Source organism: Alexandromys fortis, unplaced genomic scaffold, assembly GCF_014885135.2.
Source record: "Alexandromys fortis isolate MF-2015 unplaced genomic scaffold, M_Fortis_MF-2015_v1.1 scaffold_58, whole genome shotgun sequence".
Classification (NCBI taxonomy): Eukaryota; Metazoa; Chordata; class Mammalia; order Rodentia; family Cricetidae; genus Alexandromys; species Alexandromys fortis.
In genome coordinates, this window is record NW_026067940.1 from 8,214,054 (window position 1) to 8,225,539 (window position 11,486).

An 11,486-nucleotide genomic window follows, 5' to 3' on the forward strand; every position below is an offset into this window, starting at 1 on the left:
ATTAACTTTATTCTTTATATTCTTTTTCTTCTCTTTTCCAAGCCTACGTACATTCATCTAACAATGTGATCCATAAAGGTCTTTTATGTCTGAATCTGTCCTATTGTGAATTTGTAATTCTTTTACTATCCAGGAGCACTTTGTTTTGTGCCTTTAAATCACTAAGCACTTAAGAATCTAAGCTGTGACATTCCTAGGTCAAAAACAGGTACTGCATGCTGGCCCCTCCCAGTCCAACATGGCGGAGCTGCTTGTGCCTCTGAGCTGCGGCAAACAATGTCCCCCTTTTAGGCACACAGCAGTTTAGTTGCCATCAAACAAATTGAAGCACTTTCTCCAAATGTTCCATTCAAAAGCTCTGTCTCCCGTAGAAGCCAGACAGAGATCGCAATGGTGGCATAGCCCAGAAAGCCGGCATTTTAAAACAGCCAGTTTTTTCCTGCTGCTGAGTCAGGAAAATTTCAAAATGGAGGACATACCATTTTGTGCTAGCTCTGGGGCCGCCAGGTAGGAGCGGCACTCAGCACGTTAATTCTGAGACTGAGCGTGCAGCACAGAAATTCTTTTCAACCAAGTTACATCCAAATCTGACACACAGAGCAGTGCACAGTTCTAATCCGCCATGCTCTTCCACCTGCCTAAGCCCGATTCGGCCTGCAGACGGGGAGCGCTGAGCCATCAGCACAGTCTCAGAGCACTCTCCTTCCGATACCAAGTGGGAACACAAACATCCAGTCTCATATAAGCCCTTGAAATGCTTTAAAGCCAGAGTTCATTCAGGCAGCACAGCTCCAGGAAGCCGCGCTTTAAAATGATACAGCTTTTTTTTTTCTTCTGCTGCTGTTGCTGAATCAGGAAATTTCTCTACAGCACGCCACCAACAAACAGCAAAAATCTGTGTTAAACTCTCTCTCCCTTATTTTTAAGCCTTCTCAGGTTTTTAAGTGGATTTAGCCCATCACGTCGGGCCAGCCACAACTAATGTCCCCTAAGTCTTTTTCAAGACAGGGTTTCTCTGTAGCTTTGGAGTTGGAGCCCATTTTGGAACTAGCTCTTGTAGACCAAGATGGTCTTGAACTTACAGAGATCCACCTGCTTCTGCCTCCCGAGTGCTGGGATTAAAGGCGTGCGCCACTACTGCCCAACCATCCCCTAAGTTTTAAAGGGTGAGTTTGTAGGTTGATATAAATGCTCCATCTATCACAAATGGAGACTACTTGTTTGTTTCTCTACTGTCCAGACCCAAATAATCACATAGAAACTATATTAATGACAACACTGTTTGGCCAATAGCTTAGGTGTATTTCTAGCTAGCTCTTACATATTAAATTAACCCATTTCTATTAGTTTGTGTATCACCATGATGTTGTGGCCTACCAGTAAGGTTCTAGTGTCTTTCTCCTTTGGTAGCTACATGGCGTCTCCCTGACTCTGCCTTCTTTCTCCCAGCAATCAGTTTAGCTTTCCCACTGAGTTCTATTCTGCCCTTCCCTATGCCAAAGCAGCTTCTTTATTAACCAACGGTAATAAAACATATTCACAGCATCCAGAGGGTCATCTCACATCAGCCGGGCACTCACACTCATTTACCGTCAATACTTCACACAGTTACGAGTCTCTGTGTTAACCACTTCCCTCTTCAACAAAAAGCTCCTCTGATCACAGTTCAGAGTAGCACAGGTTTATGGGTATAAACATAAATATTTAGAAAGCAGTTCGACAACATGACCATTTAGCCAAAACACAATAGTAGGTTCTACTCTAGGACCCTCTCCTAGCCATGGACTTTTAACCAAGTTTACAATACCAGGGATGAATTCTCTTCTGGAGAGCAGACCTCAGATCCACTTTATCTAGGTTACCCCCTGCCAGTCATGCTTTTATTACAGCAGTGGGAAAATCATGCCTACTGCAAGGCCAGTACTACAGGCCCAGTGCTGGGAAAGAGAAGCAAGGTCTTCTCTGTATAGCATCTTGAAAGCTAGCCAGTCGGGAAGAAGTTTCCTGCTTTATTTGAGATTTTTTTCTTTTATATCCAGTTGCCAATGTGTGTGGTATCTTCAGCAATAGGGTCTTACCTACCATGGTTCTGGTTGGCCTATATTGTTTTGGATGCCTCTGGGATTTTCTAACCTATAACTCACAGAAAGTTTCACTGAGCCTGGCACTGAGGTGTTCACCTAATAACCCATGTGTTCTGGGGGCAGGATTGTCCACCCACTTGGGGTAATTCTGTTTAAGCTCCTTTAAAGTTATGTTCACTTACAAATTAGTGGGGTTTTGCAAGGCTTCTCCATACATCCTTAGTTATGATTAACCTACTCCATAGCCCTTTTTCCTCCACCCACTGGTCACCATCTGCACTTAAACCATTTGCTCCCAGAATACCTGTTCTTTCCCTAGCATGTGTTATACTATTTCCTTTGATTACATTTTTACTTGGCTTGCAAGGTCATAGTTTCCCAAGTACTTCCTCCATGCACTCTTCACTTTGGTTAACCCTCCCCTTGTCTTCCCCACTCCCATCACTCACTAGCCACTGGGACCTTTCTGTCCCTATTATTTCCCTCTTCTTTCATCACCTGTATGTAGAATACATATCATCCTCCCTAAATGCATCCCTCGGTGGCCTGTTTCTGGTTTCCTGGCTTTCACATGTATTTGGACTAAACACGCATGAGAACAGATTTGAAGCTAGCACATACATTTGTTTTTTGGGGGAGGAGACTTGGCAAACTTCACTCGGTAGGATTTTCCCCAGTTCCACACGTTTAACTGCAAATCCCATCACTTTGTTTTTTTCTACAGCTGAGTAATATCCCGTGGTGTATATGTACCACACTTTCATTATCCTTTCAGCAGCTGATGGATGTCAAGGTTGATTCTACTTCCTTGCTGCTGTGTATAGAGAGACAGTGAATGTGGTTGTGACTGTATCTCTGCAGGAAGATAGAAAAGTGTGTGGGGTGTATGCCTGAGAGTGACAGAGCTGAGTCCTTTGCTCACCCTGTTTCTAGTTCTGTGACAAAACCCAACACTGGTGTCCAAAACTAAGTCCTCCCTTTCCCTTAATTTTATATCTTGTGAGTATTTCAAACCACTAATCACCAGTTTAATTTTCCTCCAGAGAGACGGTGCAGAAACCCGGGCGAGTTGGCCAATGGGAACGTAAAAATCACGACTGATCTTTTCTTAGGTTCGACCATAGGTTTCAGCTGTGGAAAGGGGTAAGTGAGAGTAAGGCAAGTTGGAAGAAATGTTTTTAATTAGTTTTATAAGGCATAAGTGTATACATCTAGAAAGTTCTTGCTTCAACTCAGTGGTATTTATCCTTTCTTCTCTGTCTCCTGACAAGAAATGACTGGCTAGTTTGTCATTGTCTTTTCAGTATTTATTATATGAACACAACTGAGGACAAATAAATAATTTCGTCAATTTCTTGTCCCCTTTTATACACTGTTGCTTGACTTTACATGCTGTTTTGAACTTTGGTTCCCCCCCCCCTTAACTGAATTGCTTTCTGCTGAATGTGACTTGACTTACCCACATCCATATCTTCATTTGCAAGGTTTCTGGAGATGTAGGCCCCCTCCCTGCTTAAAAGAAGATGTATGTGAGAACTGGTTTCCTCTGTACCTTTTTGCAACCTGGGAAGCCACTAGAACTCAGCCCCAGCTCCTAAGCTTCCAGCCTCCAGAACCATAAGAATGAAATATTTATTAAGCCATAATAATGAAGCTAAATATATACCCGAGATACTTGCTCCTCCTGTTCCCACTGTTTGCTCATTCCCTGTTTGTATTATGTGTTTGCTTGTGTGAAGTGCATGGGTTTTCCACTGTTGTGACAGAAAAAACTGTGATTAACAATTGAAAAGGAGGAAAGAGCTGTTTGGCATTGACTCTAGAGGCGTCAGTTTATAGTATCTAGGCATCATCATCATGGTGTGCTGGGTGTGTGCAGAAAACTGGTCACCCCATGGTGTGAGAAGGGACTAGGTGTTCACATATCCTTCAAGGGCCTGGCACTATGTGCCTATATACTCCCATTAGATTCTAAATTATCCATCTCTCCTAGTAGATCGACCAGCTCAGGACCACACCTTCAACATCTGAGTCTTTGGGAGATATCCCATAGCCATACTGTAGCAGATGAAGTCTTATCACAATTTATTCAATGGTCCTGAAAACAGACGTCCATGCGTTTCCAATCTCATGTTATTACATACTGTTCTCAGATTCACTTTTCTCTAGATATGGCATCACACACACACACACACACACACACACACACACACACACACTTCTAAAGATTACAGCTCCCAGAATGAGATGGTTGTTCTAAACCAGGGTTTCTTAACTCATGGGACGTTACCCCTTTGGGGGCAGAACAACCCTTTTACAGGGGTTGCCTAAGGCCATTGGAAAGCACCGATATTTACATTATGATTCATAACAGTAACAAAATTAAAGTTATGAAGTAGCAAAGGAAATAATTTGGTGTTTGAGGCTCAGCACAATATGAAGAACTGTATTAAAGTTTGCAGCATTAGGGAGGTTGAGAACCACTGTTTTTACACAAAAGACACACTGATATTAGATAAAGCTTGGCAAGGGACTCTTCATAGACTGTTAACATTTTTATAATGAAAATCAATGTCTAGGGCTGGAGAGATGGCTCAGTGGTTAAGAGCATTGCGTGCTCTTCCAAAGGACCCGAGTTCTATTCCCAGCAACCACATGGTGGCTCACAACCATCTGTAATGAGGTCTGGTGTCCTCTTCTAGCCTGCAGGCATATATGCAAACAGAATATTGTATCCATAATAAATAAATATTTTAAAAAAAGAAAATCAATGTCTATTTATAAGACAAGCTTCCAATTCACTTCTCAGAGTGAACATTTCATCCAAGTTTAGAATGTTTGTTTATTAAGGCAATAAAGCCAAACACTCATTCACTCAAACCATTTGTTTATAAGTACAAAATTTTCATATACTGTTTTCACTGCCTCCCAAAGTTACATTTTGTAAACAGGAAAATAAACATCCGTCTAATCTGTTGGACACACTGAGTCCACCTCCTTTACATGCATGTTTCTGGGAGAACATGGCTTATAACTTCTGACAAATGTGTGCACTTGTGTAACCATTGCCACAGTCAAGGGATGGATGGCTACGTCATAATTGTTAGCCCCTTGTCTCCAGCACTCACCCTCCCTTCTCCCCCTCTTCCTCACTTCTGCCATCTGCTGATATCTGTGTCTGCAATTGCATCATTTCAGGAGTGTTCTATCCATAAAATCACATAGAATGTAACCTTTTGAGGTTGCTTTTAGTATGAAGGATAATTCTCTGGACACCCACCAAGGTTATTTTGTGCACGCACCTTCCCCCGTCCTGCTGTGGAGGTAGTATTCCACAGCCTAGAAGGGGTATCACTACCCGACCATTGATGGACACTTGACTGTTTGTTTCCCTCAATGAAGAAAGTTTTGTAACCATTCATACATATATTTGTTTATTTTTGGTTTGAACTTGGGTGTTCTATCTCTTGAATGCAATTACTAGGTTAACAATATAGTGTTTAAGTTTTAAGTCACCTTTATTATCCACACCAGCATTTGTTGGTGCCATGGTATTTTATTGTTACAAATGTCATAGGGCTTTAAACGTGCATTTCTGTAGGAGGTAATGGTCTTGTTTTCCTCTGCTACATCCCATGGGCATATTTCAGTGAAGTATCTGGCTATCTCTCTCTCCCATTTTCCAACGGGATTGTTTGATGATTTCGTTTTGTGCTTAGAATTCTTTGCATATTCTGGAATTTACTATGTAAATTTTGAAGTTTCCTTCCAGATTCTGAGGTTTTCCCCCATCCTTTTTACAAGATCTTTTACAAAGAAAGGGATTTTAATTTTGTTGAGATTCAGTTCAGCAATGTTTATTTCTTGAAACAGTATTTTGGTGTCAATTTTGAATTCTTCCCTCAGACTTGCCTTACCCAGTAGGTCCCAAGGCACAGGTTGCCTGTCTTTTGAGCCATACTGAGAACCTTGCACGGGAAACCAGGGGTACTTCCGTCACTACATGGACAAAGAGTACCATGTAACTCAGGGGCTGCCACTCCCATCCAGAGTTGCAAAACAGAGCTTTGGTCCACTATCTTCTGTGTCCAAATGTGTACTTGTGGCTCTCCATATGTTTCTCCTTAACATTCTATAGGTTTATATTTTACATTTAATTTTATGATGATAATTTTTGGAGAAGTTGATGTTATGGAGCTACACTCCCCAAAAGTAATAGATTTTGTGATATTTTCATGTATATTTGTATCGATATCTTTTTCTAATATGTCTACAGAACCAACATGGTATAAGGACAGAGCTTATTCCTGCACGTTGTCCTCTTATCTCCAGATAATGCATGATCCCCCACAGATAAATAAATAAAATGTTTTCTAAAAGTAAACATTTATTTTAATAATATAAAATGAAAACGTTTAAGACAATATCTGAACTTTAAGATATATCTGGGCCTACTTAGAGGCTTCTTATTCAATAATTTTAGTGTGTTTATATATTCACACAATAAGTTTCTTGTTTTTATTTTTATAATTCTTGTTTTCACATTCATCTCCTCCTACTCTTCCTCCTACTATCACTTACACGCAAAAAAACATATATATGGGAGATTTGTGTTTCTGAGGCTTAATTTGCATATTGCTTAATATAACGTTTTTCATTTCAATCTAATTTCCTGCAATTGAAATAATTCCAATCATTAGGACTGATTAAAACTCAATTGTTTGAACACACACACTTCCTCACTATAATAGTTATTCTCATTAGGATGGGGTGGAATCTTAGTGAAGTTTTAATTGGTATTTCTCAATGGATAAGGATGTGGGACAAGCTATTGATTATTTGTACTTCATCCTTTGAAGACGAATTTATTTGCCCATTTATGGATTTGAATCCCCTATTGAATGTACAATTGCCCGAGATCCTCTCACACCCTCTCTTCAGTCAGCGTCTGTACTATACTGCCGTCACTGTACAGTGCTCTTTAACTTCATGCAATCCCATTGATCAATTTGTGAGACTGTTTTATGAGTCATTAGAGTAATTTTGCAAAAAGCCTTTGTCTATTCTCATATCTTGAAGTATGTGTTACCTGTTTGCCCTACTAGTTTAAGGGTTCCACGTCTTCCACTTCTTGGATTTCATACAGAGTGAGTAGGAATCTGGTTTCATTCTTCTGTAAATGGGGACACAATTTCCCTAGCACCGTTTGTTGAAGAACCTGTCTTTTCTCCAGTGCATGCTTTTTTCTTTCTTTTTTTTTCAGCACTGTCAAACATTGAGCAGCTGAAGCTGTGTGGGTTTATGTGTGCACTACCCCATTCTTGCCTTATTACCTTGGCTCTGAGGTCAGTTATTGTGACCCCCCTAGAACTCTCTTTTTGTTTAGGATGGCGTTGACTGCTTGGCCCTTTGTGTTTCCATGTGAATTTTCCTACTTGTCTATTTCTGTGATGAATACGGTTTTTGATGGCAATCACATCCTACTTTTTCATTGTTCTGATAAGACACCATGGCCAAGGCCATGTAAGAAGAAAGAGTTTATTGAGGGCTTACAGTTTCAAAGGATGAGTCTATGTCCATGCTTTGTCAGCTTTGTCAGGAAGGTTGACAGCAGGCAGGCAGGCATGGTGTTGGAGCAGTAACTGAAAGCTCATATCTTGATCTTCAAACACAAGGCAGAAAGACCCAGCTCAGAATGGCATCCCCCGACCCAGCAAAGCCACACTCCCTAATACTTTCCAAACAGTTCTCCTAACTGGGGATCAATTGTTTAAACCAAACCACCACATACTTGTAAATGACCATTTCAACAAATTCTGCCAGCCTATGCACATGGGAGGCCTTTACATTGTTGGTTCATCCTCAATATCTTTCTTCATCGTTTTCAAAATTCCATTCCACTGGCCTTTTATTTCCTCAGATAAGCTTATTCCTAGGACTACAACAAAACAAAACAACAATAAGAACAAAAACATGTCTTGAATGGGATTTCTTCCCTGACAACTTTATCATTTGTCTATAGGAAACCTCCTGGGTTTTCTGATCTGATTTTGCATTCTGCTGCTTACTGAAAGTTCTGGTTAGGTCTAGGAGTTCTCTGGTTAGAGTTGGTGGTACAAGATCATGCCATCTGCAAACAGGGAAATGTCTTCATTTGTTTGGTTCATGTCCCTTTTATTTCCTTGTCTTGAGTTGTTGCTGTAGCTAGGACTTTAAGCACCACATTGAGTCATAGTGAAGAGGGTATTCTTTTGTCTTGCTTTTGGTTTTAAAAGACATGCTTTTGGTTTTCTCTCTTTTAATAAGCTGTTGGCTACAGATTTCCCACACATAGACTTCATTCACTGAAATATGCTATTTGTATTTTTAGTTTCTTTTGAGGTTTTTATTATGAAGGAAAGTCAAGAACATTTTTAGCATCTTTTGAGACAATAGTATGATATCTGTTCTTGGTTCCCTTATGTATTTAATTGCATTTATTGATTTATATATGTAGAACCAGCCTTTAATTCCTGAAATGAAACCACTGTGGCCATGATGTTGTATATTTAATGTGTTTTTAATTTCATTTATGAATGTTTTATTGAGGGAAATTTCACCTAAGTCCAACAAGGGAATTGGTCCCTAGATTCTTTTGTGTGTCTTTTGTTGGGTTTAGTATCACATCTTTTAAGTTTTACTGCATGATATTTGTCAGTATTCATAGAAATAATTTACTTGCTCTCTTTTCTATATAACTTTTAAATTGGTTGCTTTCTTCTTTTGAAGAATAAATACATTGTGATGTTTAGTTTTTGTAGCCTAATTTTTTGTTTGTGTTTGTATGTGTTTCAGAATAATTTAAGATTTCTCTACATAAAGGGGATAGAATGCTTCCTGAAATGTACACACACGTTAAAAAAGTTTAAAAGGAGTTTCCCTATGACAGGGTGACAATGCCCCTACTAGGCACTATAGGCTAACAAATTATCAGCCCAGAATAGTTTAACTCTTTTCAAGTATTGGTTAGTGGGGTGCCATAACCCCCCAAACAATATAGGTAATTGACATAGAGAAAATTTGTAATATTTGTCTTGCTAAGCCTGACCTAAATCATTCAATCTGATCATCTCTGATTGCATTTCATTTTCCTGAAAATTAACTAGTTTTTATTAGACTAATTTATTATTATAAAGACTAATTATAAAGACTAATGGATTAGTCTTTATTGCTGAAAAACTTGTATTAAGTACACATAATTCTTTTTATTTATCTATTCTGCAGTTTTCAGATACCTATGCTGGTTCTATAACTTAATTGTTATGAATAGTGATGCTCTAGACATTGATGTAAAAATATCACTGTACATTGACTTGGAGACTTTTGGGTAAATACCCAGTAGCAATACAGCTGGGTCGTGTGATAGTTTGAGGAATTGTCCACACTGATTGTCATGGTGGCTGGGGCAGCTGATGTTCCCACTGATGTATTAAGGTCTTTTATACTTTGCATCTTCATCCACGTTGGTTTTATTTCTTTTCTTGATGATACCCCTTCTGACTGGGAAGAGATGAAATCTTAGTGTAGCTTCAATTTGCATTTCCCTGATTGCTAGTGATGCTGGACATTTTTTTTCACATGTTTATTGTCTTGGCTTCTTATGAAGACCTTAATCTTGTTGGTTTAAAGCTCTTATCCTCATGAATCATAATTGCTTCTTTATACAAACTCACCAATAATTGCCTGCACCATGTGACAATGAGGGACAGGCCCGTACATTTAGTTTGTGATACTGTAATACAGAATTCTCTTTCCTACTTTTTTTTTAAATTGATTTTTATTGAGCTCTACATTTTTCTCTGCTCCCTAATTCAAACCTCCCCCAAGGTCCCCATGCTCCCATTTACTCAGGAGATCTTGTCTTTTTCTACTTCCCATGTAGATTAGATCTATATAAGTCTCTCTTAGTGTCCTCATTGTTGTCTAACTTCTCTGGGATTGTGGTTTGTAGTGGTTTTCTTTGCCTTATGTTTAAAAAACACCTATGAGTGAATACATGTGATAATTGTCTTTTCTGTGTCTGGGTTACCTCACTCAAAATAATGTTTTCTAGCTCCATCCATTTTCCTGCAAATTTCAAGATATCATTATTTTTTCTGCTGTGTAGTACTTCATTGTGTAAATGTACCACATTTCCCTTTTCCATTCTTTGGTCAAGGGACATTAGGTCCAGGTCTTGGATATGACAAACAAAGCTGCTATAAACATAGTTGAGCACATGCCCTTGTGACATGATTGAGTATCCTTTGGATATATACCCAAAAGTGGTATTACTGGGTCTTGAGGAAGGTTGTTTTCTAATTTTCTGAGAAATCGCCACTCTGACATCCACTCTTTCCTACTTTTTTTTTATTTATTTTTTTTTTATTGAGAATAAGAAAAAAAAGTTTCCGCCTCCTCCCAGCCTCCCATTTCCCTCCCCCTCCCCCCAATCTTCACCCCCTCCCCCCTCTCTTCTCCCCCTCCCCCCACTCCTCTCACCCTCCCTCTCCTATCCAAAGAGCAGTCATGGTTCCCTGCCCTGTGGAAAGTCCAAGGTCCTCCCCCCTCCGTCCATATCTAGGAAGGTGAACATCCAAACTGGCTAGGCTCCCACCAAGCCAGAACATGAAGTAGGATCAAAACCTTATCCTCAAAATAAACCCATTTAGTCATAGTATACTTTTCTTTCAAAACAGTTCTCCTTGCTGGTGGATAATATTTTGTTCATAAAATTTCATTGATATTCAGGGTAAACGGACATTTTTAATGTCTTAAAGGAGTAGGAATTGTCAAGAGCAAACATGATGTGATAACAACTATAAAGTAAATGGTTTATAAGGGTATGTGAAACTTTAAAATCAGAAAATTCAAATCATCTATTAAAATAGTTTATATCAGTGATATGTTTTGTTCATGTATTACAAAGGAAATATTTAGCAAACATAACTGAACTATGCATCTATTATACACCATTTGATTTGCAGCTTGTTCTTAAACAAATGTATGATAAACAAAGTATTAAGATTTTAGGTGCAGGCTACACAGATACCATCAGTAGGCTGGCCTTCAACTTGGATGGCAGCCTGGTCACTACTGCCCCCATGAACACTTGCATGAGCCCCTGGGACACCAGGAACATGTGATCCTGTAGGAAGGGTAACGGCTCCTCAGGAAAGCTCCTGGACCTGACAGACAGGCAACAGCCTGAGCATGCCCTCGAGGGCCTGCAACCTCCTCTAATGGCCAGGCTCACACAAAAAAGTGAGGGACACGCACCTCCATCCAGGTCTAGTAAGGTGAGCATCCAAACTGCCTAGGCTCCCACAAAGCCAGTTCGTGCAGTAGGATCAAAAACCCATTGCCATTGTTCTTGAGGTCTCA

At 39.6% G+C, this 11,486-nt stretch overlaps 1 protein-coding gene across 1 annotated transcript in view; it reads left to right on the forward strand.

Annotated features, from left to right (window-relative positions):
- Nucleotides 1-11,486, forward strand: part of LOC126504985 (zona pellucida sperm-binding protein 3 receptor-like) — a 51,388-nt gene that overhangs the window by 15,274 nt on the left and 24,628 nt on the right. Inside the window, 1 exon segment of the mRNA XM_050147609.1 lies at nt 3,128-3,227. Coding sequence (XP_050003566.1) covers nt 3,128-3,227 — 100 coding nt within the window.